The 16,320-nt window shown below is 39.1% G+C and overlaps 1 protein-coding gene across 1 annotated transcript; it reads left to right on the forward strand.

The window, feature by feature from the left end:
• Positions 1-794: 794 nt before the first annotated feature.
• Positions 795-14,372, forward strand: LOC145999766 (fatty acid synthase-like). Its single transcript, XM_083137059.1, has 5 exons — positions 795-829; positions 9,723-9,893; positions 10,882-11,034; positions 12,961-13,134; positions 14,137-14,372. The coding sequence occupies exons 2-5, from the start codon at positions 9,752-9,754 to the stop codon at positions 14,370-14,372; spliced, it is 705 nt and encodes a 234-aa protein (XP_082993185.1). The 5' UTR covers positions 795-829; positions 9,723-9,751.
• The last annotated feature ends 1,948 nt before the right edge of the window (positions 14,373-16,320 follow it).

Raw genomic sequence — 16,320 nt, forward strand, 5'->3', positions numbered from 1 at the left:
GCAAAGATAAAGTTTAGTGGAGTAGAAAACTTATCAAACACTAGTTTAATGTACACTAAAAAATGATCCTCTTTTTTTCAATATTTTGATTGTACAACTTTTCCGGAATGTCTGGAGTAGCGACGCGCAGAGGCGAAAGTGCTGCGCGGTGTAACGGCCACCTCCCGCGCGACCCCTCCGCTCCGCGCGTTCATTGGACGAGGCACATACCCGCAACGTGCGCCCAGAACGAGTTCGCGTTCTCTTACTCCAGACATTCCGGAAACGGAGTATAGCTATCACCAACATTTCGGATTCCAATCTGTGCCCATGGAGCGCCATGGCAGTTAAACAACATGCTTATTTTTAAAATGGTTTGTTCTTGTGCAAGGAAAATACATTTTAGACTGTCAGTCATGAGATATTTTATGTTCGTTGCAACGAAGTCAAATAATGACAAGTGAATACGAAAATATACATTTCTACATGAAAGTAATTTTACTTGTCAGTAAAAAATAAACATATTAATCAGGTCAAATAATAATATAACTGGTCCTGAGGCTTGTATAAGAACAAATCATGCATTGGTCTGTGTGAATGTTTTCAAGTACTTTCTCGTAGAGGTAAATTATCTTGTGCGCTCTTTTTTGGAGAGTATGTTATCAGTTTCACAACTTGCTTAAAAATTGCTGAAAAGTCTGGACAAATTATGGTGATCTGTACGTTGGGCAAGAGCTTCCGGGAAATTTAATGTTTCAGGCATCGAGGGGATGAAACTACTGGTATAAGGCTTCGCGATGTCTTCATCTGTTTCCGTCTGAGATCCAACAGTTGAGGGTCGAGTCTTAAGGTAAGTAGCTTCAATCTCTACAGCAGTGGCGTGGTGTGACTTTTTAAAAAGCGTTACCGGCTATCAGTACGACAATTATGCCTGCTATACGTTATCACCTCCCGTAAAGAAAACATGTCTTCGAGCTAGATCTTTGTTCATTTCGTTCTTGTTTTGCAATCAGCACAGTGATTTAGCCACAAACACTCCTAGAAAGAACTACCACTCATGAGACAGTTACCACGAAAATCCAATGAATGGTGATAGACCCGTGTCAATTCTTAATCTGTCTCCGTTTCTTTGCAATGAGAGTTTGACGTTTGAGTGGTGAGCACTGAGCAGACGACAGAACTCCGCTCCTTTGTGGAAGGGAAGCCCAGCTGTACGTACATTGCCAACTTAGTATTTTAGAGCAAGGTTTGGCCAAATCACGAATCAAACAAGTAACTATATTTTCGTCTATTACCTAACTGATCTCAGTTGTAGATCAATCCAGCCTTGGCTCTGCAGTCTACCTCCAGTTGCTTCAAAGGAATGGTATTCCTATTTTAGGCAGGATTTAGCTCTTTTCTGCCAATCCGATGTAACAACACTGGCTGATCCGGTAGGTCTGAACGGCAACAGGGCCCCTTAACAGGCATATGAATAACCCCATAAAGTCCTTCCCCGCTTTCCTTGCATTGGCGCCCTCTTCTCCCTTGTTGCCTCTTCAGGGTAGCGGAACGGTCTCCCTCTTCGCTTCTGTCGGCTGCAGAAAAAATGTCCTAGAAAATATCTACTCGACGGCAATGGTGTTCATTAACGTATTTTACAATGTTGTAATTTTATTGAAACAACTTTTTAATTCTTTACATTTTGCTGTTACCTGCGGTAACACCGGCTACATGCACGCCACGCCTCTGCGTCTACAGATATATCCAGAATCAGAGCCAAGAACAGGCCCTAGGGGAGGGGCAACTCGGACAGTCGCCTGAGCCCCCCCTTCAGCGGTGCCCGCTCCAGATATAAATAATTGTGACAGTTTATTTTGAGTTTGTATTACGCTAATGCTCCCAATTAAGCTACTAATCTGATATTTCTCGACTTAATGAATTGTTTCGATGTCTTCCTCCGTGGCCTTGCAGTCTAAGGCGCTGTGCTTTGGACTCCGACTGCGGGACGGCACGGGTTCAGTCCGTCTGGGATCAGTCTCTGGGTTTTTGGAATGTGTATAGGACCGGTGACAACCCACCATAGTGAGGAAATTGGGGAGCTGCGAGTGAGTAGCGTAACCCAGTCACGGATATATCTTGTAACGTCATCCCGTTACTGGTTAAAGATCTCCACAGCTGTAGGTAGGATTGTGGGAGGGAGAGTGGCAGCCGGGAGATAGACCAAGATCCTTCCAGGTCTGTAGAGCAATTAGAAGGGGCGTGGGGGCAGTTGCCCCCCACTATGACATCTTAATGATAAACCTCCTCTTCCAAGAGAAAGTAAACTGCCATAACCCCGTTCTATTCGTTTAATTACAGAATGAAATCATTATATAAAACAATGTAAATTCACTCCAGTCAAAGTTATAAGGAAAGTAAACAAAAATGAATTTTGATAGAGAATGATGTTGGTGGATATGATTAAAAATTGCCAATTTTATAGGTAAAATTAAATGTAATGCACGTCGTACCAGTGACAGATCGGAAATGAAAAGAAAAATAATTTAAGGAACTTGAACATGTTCTGTTTGTTGCTAATAGATGATAACACGAAATATAAATAAATTAATTGTTTTTTAATTGGAATAATGTTTAAATTGTAATTACATAGGGCACTTGTACTACAGACTAACCAAAAAAGCGATTTTTTCATAACTCTGAGAAACTTTGATTATATAGTTGTATGTCCCAGGCATACCAACCCATACGTGTTCTTATAAGGAATTAAGTTTGTTCGGATTCTGATAAGAGGTTAGGAAGATAAAAGTAAGTAAGCTTGAACATTGACGACGAGGAGACACTTCTCAACACAGACACAAAAACAAAGGGTCAACCTAAGATAACCAGACGTTTCGTACATTAATCGAGACAGTCCCTTTTTTTTAAGAGTCTGTCCCAATTTTTTTTACGGGACGCCAAAATGTCCCCTTTTTGCGACAATGAAATATGTATTGGCATAGAATTACTGTAATACTTCTAGAAAATGTTTTACATAATGTTCCTGAAGAAGATCCATTCATCGGCAAAATATCATTGAATGACTTTTAATTGAAAAGTACTTCTTGGTTGGTATGCAGTGCATATCATCTTATTAAATGAGTTATTTACACAGCATTTATTTATTTTTCAAACAGATTATATATTAAAATGTGTACGTTTTACCGTCCCGTTTTATCTTCAGGAAAATAAGATAAAATCCTCGTTTTGTTGTTTTACAAGTCTGGTCACCTTAGCGTGAACCCGAAATGGAACAACTATTGTATTTTCTCTTTCGTTTACACGAAAATACTTCAGATATATTATTTTCTCTTAATTTTCTTTAGCAGTGTTCTTTACAAACATGCGGTGGTAACAATTCTATACGATTCAGATAAATAAAAAAAAATAGTGCGGAGGAGGAGAGAGAACTGTGTACATAAAAATTATAATTATTCGTAAATTTCATTGTTGGCGACTCTTTATTTGTTGCCTTTTGTTGAGTTTACAGTACACGAGATGGCCAGTACATTGTTGCTGTGTTGTCGTGCAACATTTATACTAAAAGCTACCCCATTTCTGATGGCGTCTTCCAAGACAAACGAACAGGTAAAGTGATTTTTATAAATGTGTTTGTTGTTATAGTTTGTATTATTTCTGTTTAGCACAGTACCTAACCCGATATATTGTGAAACCTAATACGTTTGGTGTTTTACAATTGCAGTTGGAATTTTGGGTAGTACTTTTTATAACTAACGAAACTTAGGCTTGCTTTAGACTACAGCGCCTTGAATAACGTAGTGTGGAAAACGGCACAGTTCTGCGCGCTCTGGCTGGTTCCACTAGAAAATGATCCGCTAGAGGCGCTGGTGTTGAACCCGGTGCTTAGTATTCGTCTGCTTATAATGGAAGTAAATGGAGTTTTCGCTGCAACGTCTGATTCTTTTACATGAAGCATTTCTATGAATGTGATAATTGTTATGATATTTGGTACAGTGGTCGCGAAGATATTAACGAACATTCTGACAGTCGACCATGTCCTGTTATCGTCATACTTTCGTTAATAATACGGGAGAAAAAATACGCGTGGAAAGCTCTTGGCAAACTAAATTTTTGTGTATGAATTAGGTTCATTATTATTATCATCATAATTTCTTTTAAAGATATACACACTGAAGCATTTGTATTTTGGATATTTACAGTCTCTTTTCTTCCGCTTTAAATTAATCGCGGCAATGATGATAATGATGATTGCATGAAACGACAAGGGGAACCCCACAAAACTTTCTTAGTGCCATCGACATGAGTGTAAGGAAACTTTCAAACCAATGGGACAAGCGACACGGGATGTTCACACTGTCACTAGTGACACACACTTCCAGACTGTAAAATAGCATTCATTGCACATGAGGGTCCAAACAGAAAACGACACGTTCATATGGCGTATTCGCGTGCTACTTGTTACTTCGGTCGGAAAGCTCCTTAAAGGAAGGGTGCTCAGACCGATGCGACGCGCTACAGGGGTAGTTTCCAAGTAAGTGACAAGGGACATGGTGCCTTCAGTCTATTGACAAGCGTTCGCTGCTAATTGTGCGAACAACAGATAGGCGATACGAAAAACCGCACATTACAACAACAGATCTAGGCGACACGATAAGTCACACGTGTCGCTTTGTCGCTTGTACGTCGCTCAAACTGGGCCATTTCTTCAATAGCTTGCAACATGTTGCCGTGGTCTGTTGTTCGCGCATGTGCGATGCAATGAGTGTCTTGCTTTAGGGAGATTGCGCACCAAAGCGACAAGGGGCACGCGACACTTATCGCTTGAGGATTCCACCAACCGAACGCTGGCCTGTGCTTTCCGTCATGCCGCTACGATGTGAAATGTTGCTCTTGATTGGCTCGTTTCCAAGCAACATGCGTCTCTTCGGTGTGAAAGTTGCCTTGGACCGAAGGACCCGTGTCGCTTTGGTGTGAAATCCTCGTATCGTTTGTCGCGTGTCGCTTTGGTCTAAAATCTCCTTGAGGAAACGGTGCAGTCAGAGCTTGTGTCCCTACGGTTCGAAAGGCTGCATTGATTACGGACTGCTTGCTTCCAAGCGACACTTGTGGTTTGTCGCCTCGGTATGAAATATCTCTCAGGATACTATTTATATTCTAATAACATAGAAAAATAAAAAGCTGGTACACAATCTAACACCTGACGTCCGGAATCACTTTGCGAGGTTTCTTGTGTTACGCATGCTATTTATTTATTAATTTTATTTTACTTTTCTTTCCAAATTAATGTAATTTCGTGACTGCAAATCATTCCACAAATATAACTGTTTCCATCAATTCACGTACAGTCTTTCAAGACAAACAAATCAACATAATATATTCCAAAAACTAACAAAGCCGCATTACTTGCATAAGAAAATTAGCACCGACATTGATCGCACTGCCATCTGTGTTTCTCATCCGTCTGGGGAACCAGTTTCTTGGGTCGTTTTCCACACTACGTTATTCAAGGCGCTGTACTTTAGACGAAAGCATTTTCCTTAGCATATTTCTTAACATTTACGCCATGACCAAAATGCTACCGTGTAAAGTGAGAAATCTTATGCCATTTCAGATGCCATGGCATATTTCATGGCATTTCTCAAGGATAGGCTCGGTCCGTAGCATTTTTCATAGCGTAACCAATTAGAAGCGACCTCATGGTCACGAGTGCAGCTGTAACGGCGGCCGCGTGAGATGTAAACAATGCATCATTTCACATTTTTAACAGACGATAACTATTCAACCGAGAGGAATAACGCTACTTATTTAATGGTTTTAGGTACAAGAGAATGGCGCTGCTTAAATACATACTTTGCAGCGTTTACACATATGGAAGAGTATTTTAGTTTTTTCAATTGTAAACACTGTGCACTCATCATAGCTGGTGTAACTTTATGTGCCGTTCGTGCTGTATATATTATACATTGTAATCACAAAACCTAACCGAAATGTTACGCGAAATGCTTCCCTGTAAAGTGCCATCTGCTATAAGATTTTTGGAAGCATTTATGCTAGCAAAAATGTTAATGGAAATGCTTTCGTCTAAAACCGGCCGAGGATTTACTTTTCTGTACGTTTTCGCATCGAATGAAATTTTCTCTAGACAGATTTTTGCAATCCCCCACTCACGACCGGATCAAGAAAGTGTGGGGCGTTACCCCCACACCCCCTATACGCCTTCATGGCGTAGTGCTAAGCACAGGGGAACACTTTACTTTACTTTTTTACAAATGCTCGCCTGGAAGAATACATACAGTATGTAACATTCTTATTCGTACACACGGATTTTCAAAGAACATGCTTTAATATCTGAAAGGAAATACACTCTTTTGAAATTGTTTCTTTATAATTCAATAACTAATATCATTAGGAACATAAAATCTTACCCAAATTCTGTATAACCAATGACTTATAATAAATTAAATGAAACTGAAAGAGAAAAATGCCATTTTTTGTACAACTTTTCTATTCGTATACTTAATAATATAAAAGAAAAAAGTATATTCAGAGCAAATTGACCGACAGTTCTAATACTTTGATGCGTATCCTTTGGCTTTAATTACTGCTTGACACCTGTTCTTCATAGAATTAACCAGTTTCCGACATGTTTCACAGCTTATTTTATTCCACTCGGCTTGCACAACAGTTTTCAACTCTTGTTTGGACTTGACGCCTGCTTTATGGACTCGCCTCTTCAAAATTGCCCATAAATGCTCAATGGGATTTAAGTCTGGCCTTTGAGCTGGTGTTTGTAGTAGTTTGGGCACATTCCATATTAGCCAATTCATGTTAACTCGCGCCTTATGCTTACTGTCATTGTCTTGTTGGAATATGTAGATAGGCGGCATGTCCATTTTTTGGTCACTCTGCTTTACGTTGTTCTTCAATATGTCCAAATAGACATGTGTATCCATGATACCATCAATAAACTGGATGGTACAGTACCAACACCTTTGGACGACATACAGCCGCAAATCATTAATGAGCCACCACCGTGTTTAACTGTTGGAACTGTGTTAATGTGATCATTGTCTTTATTTGATTTTCTCCAGACCCTATTTATCCCATCTGACCCGTATATATTAATCTTGGACTCGGTCTGACCATATGACACTATCCCAGAATTCATGGTCCTTGTGGATGTGCTCTTTCGCGAATGAAAATCTATTCCTGCGATTCACCTTATTTACATACGGCCTCTTTCGTGGTATTCTGCCATGATATCCATGCTTCCACAAGGCACGTCGGACAGTTTGATCAGACATCATCTTGCCAGCATCATTTTCTACTAACCGTCGTAACTGAGGAACACTTAGTCGGGGGTTTTCTCGCACTCTTTTTAAAATAAAGCGTTCGTCACGTTTATTCAACCGTCTCTCTTTTGGTTTTCTCGGCACATTCTGTGTTGAACCTTCCTCTCTAAATTTGTTTACTATGTATTGAACTGTGGAGTGTGATTTATTGACTGTTTGTCCAATTTGTCTTAACGAATAACCTGTAAGGGCCAAATTTATAATAACATCCTTCAGATCGGAACTAAGTTCCTTCACCTTGCCCATTTCGAACACGCTGATAGATAGACGATAGGCCTACAACAATACCTACGCCAGCATTCCGTTTGACGGGGAGCGCGCCTGCATGTTCAAACTTGTTAGGAAGTTGCAAACTGCACGAAATCGCCCGAAAGCGGTGGCGCTGTATGCGAGGGAGATTGAAACTCTTGCCTGTACGAATAACAATGTTGCATGAAACAGCGTGTTTTTCTCTTTACACACAAATTATATGCTCTGTTTATACACTTTGAACATACATTTTTATTGACATTTGTTGGTGAAACCTTCATTAACATTAATTTCCAGGTACATATGAAAATGATTATATTTACTAGTAGATATGACATTTTTTCCTCGGAAATTCTATGTGTACGAATAACAATGTTACATACTTAGGCCAGTCAACAAGGGATGGATGATTTTGGGGTCCAATAAAGAAAAAAAATAGGGAAAGCTGGAACAAATTTTATTATCTTCCTAAAAGGGTTCTGAACAACATATTAATTTTGCACCCCTGTAGTACCACCACGGATTTTGCCGCCATCTTTGAAAAATGGAGCCTAAAATCAGTTTTTTGCAAATATCTCGCTTGGAAATCACTTTACAGTTAAAGAGGTTATGATGAAAAATAATCTACATAAAATTCTCTACAAAAAAGAATATGTACATTTTTGTTCTAAGAAGCTTCGTTAGGGTGCTAGAGGAGCGAGTAATTTTACTTATTTTTCTCCACTCTATTTTGCAAGAGCGACAGACACTGGATATTGAACCAGGGACTCCTCGATTAGATTGGCGTTTTATTGTTAAATAGTCCTTTTGGACAAAGTCAACATGTTCCTTTGGAGATACCTTGACTTTTTTCCAAGCAAATATATTATCTCCCGCACACACTAAACTGGCATGGTGCAAAGCACAAGGAATCACTTTACCTTTTTTTACCTTTTTACACACTAAGCTATTTTCTATAAAGTACAGCATGTAATGATAAAAGCAATTGAACCATAAATGACATTCTTAAAGAAAGAACAAATGTAATAAGTCCAGTTCTATAGAAGAGATAATACTGCATAACATCATGTAACAGGTGCTTCTTTTAGTTCCGCGCTTGCAAAACGGGGTGGGAAAATAACCTAAACTTCCTCGCTCATCTAGCACCCAAACAAAGCATCCTAGAAGAAAAATGCACAGAATATTTCTTGTAGAGAATATTATGTACATTATTTTTCATCATAACCTCTTTTGCTGTAAAGTGCTTTCCAAGCGAGATATTTGCAAAAAACTGATTTTGGGCGCCATTTTTCAAAGATGGCGGCCAAATCCGGGGTGGTACAGGGGTGCAAAATTAATATGTTGTTAAGAACCCTTTTAGAAAAATAATAAAATTTGTTCCAGCTTTCCCTAATTTTTTTCCTTATTGGACCCCCTTATTGACTGGCCTAACTCTAGGTTAATTATTATTAAAATTTCCCAAAAAATATATTTTGCCACCAAAACCCGCCACTGTATCTGCCCCAAGGGTATATATTTTAGAACACCTTCGATGTAAGACCACATATAATCTCAGAAAACAAATCCTAGACATGATTGTTCAATAGCAATTAACAAAAGCATGGTTTTCAAAATTAAATAATTAATTAAATAAAAATGTTATTCTTCACTTTCAAGAATAGAAATTTACATTTAATTGTTGATTGATTTTGTTTATCTTACTTCGCTTTTGTGCCACTTTTGGCTAATCGCGAAGATGAGGATGAGTGATGATATGATGAAATTGATGAAGGGATACTCACAAAGAACACACAAGCCGAGATTTGAACCCGGGACCTCTTGTGTCGTAGCGCGCGCTAATCACTTCGCCACAGAGGTAGGCATAATTATGAGAATAATATTAATTTATATGGTTATCAGCGAAGAAGTAATTCAGTTACTTCTTAAACGGCAACTTTGAGTAACTTTTACAAATGAGTAACTGCTATAACTGAGTTACTTTGGGGTAATTATAACTTTAAGTCAAATGCACCAATGGTAACTCAGACGTTCGGATCACACTATCTGAGCATAAAGCGGATTTCAAACTCTTAGTGTAAGAGATACTTATTGTACTATCATGTGCTTAAAATTATTCATTATTGTATGTAAAAATCTTTACAGAAACATCTTGTTAAGGATACACTAGAAGGATGTCTCTACCAGCGGATGAGGAAATTGTGATATCGGGGATATCAGGGAAATTTCCCGAGTGCGACAACATGGCGGAGTTTCAGGAGAAGCTGTTTGAGGGGGAGTCCATGATATCATCGGACGATCGACGTTGGAGGCCTGGTAAGGGAGAAAGATGTTCTCATTCTGATAAATTTGTTTGTAGAAATTTCGACTTGAATCAGGGAAGGGAACGAGTGGACAGCCGCACATCCCAAAATTCCTCTACTAACACAACCAGAGCCGGCTCTAAGGAGGGCAACGTGGGCACTTGCCCGAACCCCCTTGCCAGATATAAAAATAATTGTCTGTGTACAGTTTATAGGACGCTGGTGCTTACACTTAAGCAACTGATCTCATTTTACCTCAGATTATGCATTGTTTTTACATTCTTATAAATATTCAAAATTACTGAAATAATAGAGGAAAATAACCAAACCCGGACCCCACTCCCTAAACACGTTATCCAAATTACAATTTTATATTTTTGAATTACAATATAAAATAAAATTACAGCATTGCATTTATTTTTGAAACTTGAGATTCTAGGGCACTTCCTCATGGAATGACCACAGAGAACCAAATGCATCATATCGATTGATGCACCAGAATGTGTCGATTAATGTACTAAAGTGGGTCTTGTAGCTTCTTCAAAGAATCAGATTCACATTTGATGCATTTTTGTGCATTTTTGTATGTCGTGAGGATTTCTTTCAGTCGAGATACACTTTAATGCATCAGCTGATGCGTTTTGATGCACCTTGGTGCGTTTTGATGCACCTTGATGCGTTTAAAGCACCATCATGCATCTTTTCTGATGGTGCAGGAAGGTGCATCAACTGATGCATTAAAGTGCATCTCGACTGAAAGGAATCCTCACTTGAATCAAATGATGCACTTTGGTGTTTCTTTCACGACATACAAAAATGCACCAAAATGCATCAAATGTGAATGTGATTCTTTTAAGAAGCTGCAAAACACACTTTAGTGCATCAATCGACGCATTCTGATGAATCAATCGATATGATGCATTTAGTTCTATATATAGTTTGATTAAAGGAATCACCAGATGACTGAAACATCAAACATATGAAAAGTGCATTTCTTCCAGGGATGCTGAGCGCCCCACCTTACTCTGGGTTTCTGAAGGACATCAGCAGATTGGATGCGGGTTTCTTTGGTTTGAGTTCACGACATGCTGATGTCATGGCGCCAGAAGCAAGGATGCTGCTGGAAATGACCTATGAGGCCATTGTGGACGCTGGTAAGTTATCCAATCGGACAGTGTGAAGTACAGAGTCTTAGTACCACTTAAAACATGCGCTTACAAATTCATTCCGACTTTTAGATGTAGATAAACGGACAGTATTACCGATAAATATAGATATTCGAATCCTAACCACATCCGCAGATGTCTTACACTCATGGGCCATACCGTCAATAGGAATTAAGATAGATGCTATCCCAGGACGACTTAATCAAGCAAGGTAAACATTAGTCGGATGGGACTATTTTTTGGACAATGCTCAGAAATTTGTGGGGCAAATCACAGATTTAACCCACAACTCATAAATCCTTTATTAATTGATTAATAAAAATTATACAAGAATCATTAGATGACTGAAAAGTAAGTAATGGTCTCTTAAACCACAAAATAGTAATTAACAACTACTTCTAATGAAAAAGTTAGTTAATAATAACAGGAATGTCAGACCTAAATTATCCCATAAGATACTTTTAATTCCACAAATATATCCATTAAATTGAATTATTTTATTCACAATATTTATATCAACTTATATACTATTTATAATTATTAATTACTACAATTATAACAAAACATTAAATATTAACAATATTATAATAAAAAATAAATCAAAAACTAAATCCTGAAAATGATAACAAGAATATTCTCGTCATTTGACCCAATATCATCAAACCCTAAACGAAAACTGCTGAATATGACCAGACGTCGAAAAGTACATCCGTGCTCTTATTTCATCGTAGCCTTCTACGAACAGAAACACCTGAAACCCTTTTCTGAAAATTAAAATTAAGAAGGGAAACACAAGATGAAAAAAAAATCAAGCACGTATCAGTGCTTTCGAAATTTCTTTTAGCTATTCGGCGTCAAGAACGTAGAACGTACAGTACTTCCAATTCTCACCAGGCGCGTATTTGTGCCTACGTAGATGTCTGGTCTTTTAAGGCGTTCTGTTGCTGCAAGACAATGCCCGCCCCCATACTACTCATCACACGATTTGCAACCCGGCTGACAGTTATTGCTACAAGCCACTTTACAGTCCTGACCTCGCTCCAAGCGATTTTCAACTGTTTGGATCCTAAAAGTAGTTCATCGGAGTCCAGAAATTCAGCAGTGGAGTAAACAGTCCGATCATGGCACCGGCGAACTGAGAAATATTTCCACGATGCTGGTATCCAGGCACCAGGGAAACGCTGGGGTAAGTGCATTGGTGTAGATGGGTATTACATCAAGAAATATGTAGTTTCTATACGTCCAAATGTGTATCGTTACTCTGAAGAATCAGAAGTCCCTGTGTGACTTGAACGACCCTCGTATATCCTTTTGTGTAAATCTGTCTTTGCTCTGAAATTTGTTTTTGTCGAGCTTTTGTCTTGTGTTTCTTTTAGTATGTTGTATATGTATTCAGTTGGGTTAGGTAAACAGCCACGCTGAACATTGCCCTTTCATAAAGATGAATTGAATTGTTATACATAGACTGATGATATAATCTTTTCCAGTCTGATAGCTGGATGTCTGTGGGTTGAACTACACGTCGCCCCCAATAACCACAGAGTGAAAGCTATACTCTGTCTCTGTAATCTATGGAGCAAGGCCGCGCATAACGGAAAACAAGAGGAGAGAGCGAGTTGGAGGAGCAAAGCAGTGCGCGCTGCTGCAAACGGCTGGTAGCTGCGCTCACTTTCCCTCTCGCGAGTTCATTGGCCGACTTGTTTTCGTTCGCTCGCTCCAGAGATTCTCGGGACAGAGGGTAGTAAAGCCATTTACTAATGCTAGAACATTCCGTGACATTCGCTACGAGACTCGGCGGCAAGCGGCCCGGCGGTCAGCGCCGGGCCGCTTGCCGCCGAGTCTCGTAGCGAATGTCACGGAATGCTCTGTAGTATTCCTACTGTTTTTAGACTATGATTTTTTCTTGCATTTCAGGGGTGAATCCGACTTCCATAAGAGGGTCCAAGACTGGAGTTTACGTTGCCATGTCTGCCAACGAGACGGAAAACTATTGGGCTGCGAACCCTCACATATTCAACCACTACTGTTTGTACGGAAGCGTCAGGTCCTTCGTCGCCAACAGGATTACATACACATATGACTTCACTGGTACGTGCTCATCTCTTATGCCCAAGATTTTCGAAAGGGGGGATTATATCTTATTCTTTAGTAGTCTGCCCTATATTTTGTCATATTTTCCTGCATTTAGAGATTTCTTTTAGAGATGCTGAACAAGAGGGGATTATAACACCCATCAACCAACCCCCTTTTAGGCACGCCACTGTTCATACCACAGTATCAGCGCCGTGTTTAGAAATTAATGGGACATGAACTTTTCGCGTTCATTTTTCGCAAAAAAAATAGGTGTTTCTTATTTTCCGCGTTATTTTCCACCCAGAATTCGCGTTTTTTCCAAAAAGTAAGCTCTTTTCAGAATGAAAATGGTGTTAAAATCCAAACTCATGCTTATTTTTGGCCTCTTGTAACCCCAAAATAACTTTAATAATAATAATACTTTATTTGAAGTGCTGAGCACAGTATAAAACCTAACAAAGCACCAAGCCAAATCAAAAAGTATAAAATTAGACGTTAGTGAAAGATTTCAGAAATTCACCACAGATAAACTATGCAACGGATTGGTAATTCTGATGCCTTGAAAAGGACAAATATTTAGGTTTTTGTATGAGACTGCACGAGCGCATAGTTACCATGGTTTGCTGCTAGGAGGCAGCAGTAGCAAATATGGCGCTAACGTGAGATGCCAACCAGGTCACCCGATTTAATCCCTTGTGACTTCTTCTTTTGGGTAGTAGTGACAGATACTTTCTTTGTGGCCCCACTCACCGCTAATCTCCAGAAAATTCGTAACCGTATCAATGCGGCTGTAGCACTGATCGACCGTGACTGATACGCTTGTGAAACGAAATGCAGCAATGTATTTGTGAGGTGTAAACAAAATGGGGAGTTCGTCGTTCTATCGATATCAGAATTATCATTATCAGTTGCATTGTTTACCTGTAGCATATTTCTAAAATGTTTCACAGACTTGTGAGTCACTCTGTATGATCATAAAGTAAAATTATAATTAACTCGAGTCTAATTTATTTCCAGGCCCAAGCCTCGTGATAGACACAGCTTGCTCCAGCAGCGTGTACGTCCTGGAAGCCGCATTCACGGCCATGAAGAGCGGCAATTGTGACGCAGCCATTGTTGCCGGCTGCAACATCCAACTGAACCCGGGCGTGTCTGGGGAGTTCTTTAAGGTCGGGACGGTCACAGGGGATGGCAAGTGCAAGCCATTCGATGCAGAAGGTATGTGTAACATAACTATCCTCTATCCACTGTAAGATGTAAGTTAATGTAAACAACGTGCAAGGTTGCAAAACAACAAGGACTACTTTTACTTTAAAAGGGAATCAGTGTGCCAAATGGTAGAAATATTGGAGCGAATTGACAATATATAGAAAGTCTCCAATTTTGTTAATTTTCGGTATACTAACTAATTTTGGCCTCCTAATCACGAATCGGTTGTAAAAAACCGGGGGTCACGTCTGGAAATTTGAAAAAAAGTCGATTGAATTTTTTTATATATAGGTGTATATGCGTAGTTTTACGAACGAATGTTATAAGTTTTACGAACGAAATGTTATAACTATGCTTGCCTAACCTAACTGAACCTAACCTAACCTTCTGTGAACGGTTTGTTGGCCAATGATCACTTTCAATAAGGAATTCCTATTTTTGTAGTACGTAACCGACGGAACAATGTTTCACGGAACACGCCATTTTTCCTGAAATCAGCGGTGGAGTATATGCATAGTTTTACGAACGAAATATTATAACTATGCTTGCCTAACCTAACTAAACCGAACCTAACCTTATCTGAAATGGTTATCCGTGAATGATTTGTGAGCCAATGATCACTTTCAATAAGCAATTCCTAGTTTTGTAGCACGTAATCGACGAACAATGTTTCATCACTACGGAACACGTCACTACGGAACACGCCATATGGAGAATTATCGCGGTAAATAACAACGTTATTTTACAACTTCTACACGTAAATGTACAATTTTAACACACGACCCCCACATCGTAACTCCAGATCAGTGATGTGCGTCTATGCGTAAACAACGATAGTCTACATTCTACACGTAGACTATTTTATACACGTAGATTACGTAATCTATGTAAACAACACGGCGAAAGGTGAGAACTTAGCAAAGGGAATTAAAAGAAAATTATACTGCGTATCAGTTGCTGATGTGTGAGGAGAACTTTTCATACTCTTTCTTCCAAATTCGAACATTTTCTCACCTAGGAAGAAACCTAATATAGGAAATATTCTAGTGCTTTATGGGGAAAAGACCACTCTTGCCTCACGACTGCCATCTGTTGTCTTTTTTGCATACTATTTATTTTCTTCCATAGTTGACGATAGAAGAGAAGAGAAATTTTGTTGTAAGTAGGATTCTCTTCATTACGTTAGGAACCAATATAGTTGAAAATGTCACTTTCCTTTCATGAAACCCTTGAAAATTAATTTTTATGTACTTTAGATTGTCTACGTAGTCTATGTAAACTACAACCCAATGTAATCTACGCGTAGATTACATGTAGATAACGCATGTAGACGTAAACTTATAGTCTACGGCACATCACTGCTCCAGATACGTCACCAGGAGTGCATAAGAAGTGAATATAAGAAGTAGGAAGTGAATTACAGACTTTCTCTATATTTTCAATTCTTACCGAAATATTTTCATTTAGCGAGATTAATGTATTTTTCATACCCTTTTTCAGCTGCAATTCTTGTTTGTCAATGTCCTTTCTTTCTTTTTCAATTTCTTTCTCTTGTTCTATTTTTCTCTATCCTTTACTCCCCCTTCTCTTTTTGTCTCCGTTATTCTGTTTCACCCTTTCATTAATCTTTCTCTGTTGCTGTATTTCTCCACCACTCTTTCTCAGTAACTGTCTCTTCCAATTTTTCATTTTCTCTATCTCTGTCATTTTGTTTAATTTTCTTTTAAATATTCTCTCTGACCAGTGGAAGCGCCAGAAGAAACGAATGGTTCTTTGTATTTGGATTTTTTATAATTAGCGTCACTTTGCTTCCACTTTGGCTAATCGCGACGATGATTAGATGAAACTGATTGTCCATGCTCTGGTCGAGACTAGAACCCTGGAACTTCGGTGGCAACCGAGCCGGCAAGAGTTCAATGGGAAGATAGTAAGGGAATATTTTCTGAAGAGGCTGCCAACATTGATACCAATTCAGAAAATGAACTTTTGGCT

This window comes from Lepisma saccharinum, chromosome 15 (assembly GCF_977018435.1).
Source record: "Lepisma saccharinum chromosome 15, izLepSacc3.1, whole genome shotgun sequence".
In the NCBI taxonomy this organism is placed as follows: Eukaryota; Metazoa; Arthropoda; class Insecta; order Zygentoma; family Lepismatidae; genus Lepisma; species Lepisma saccharinum.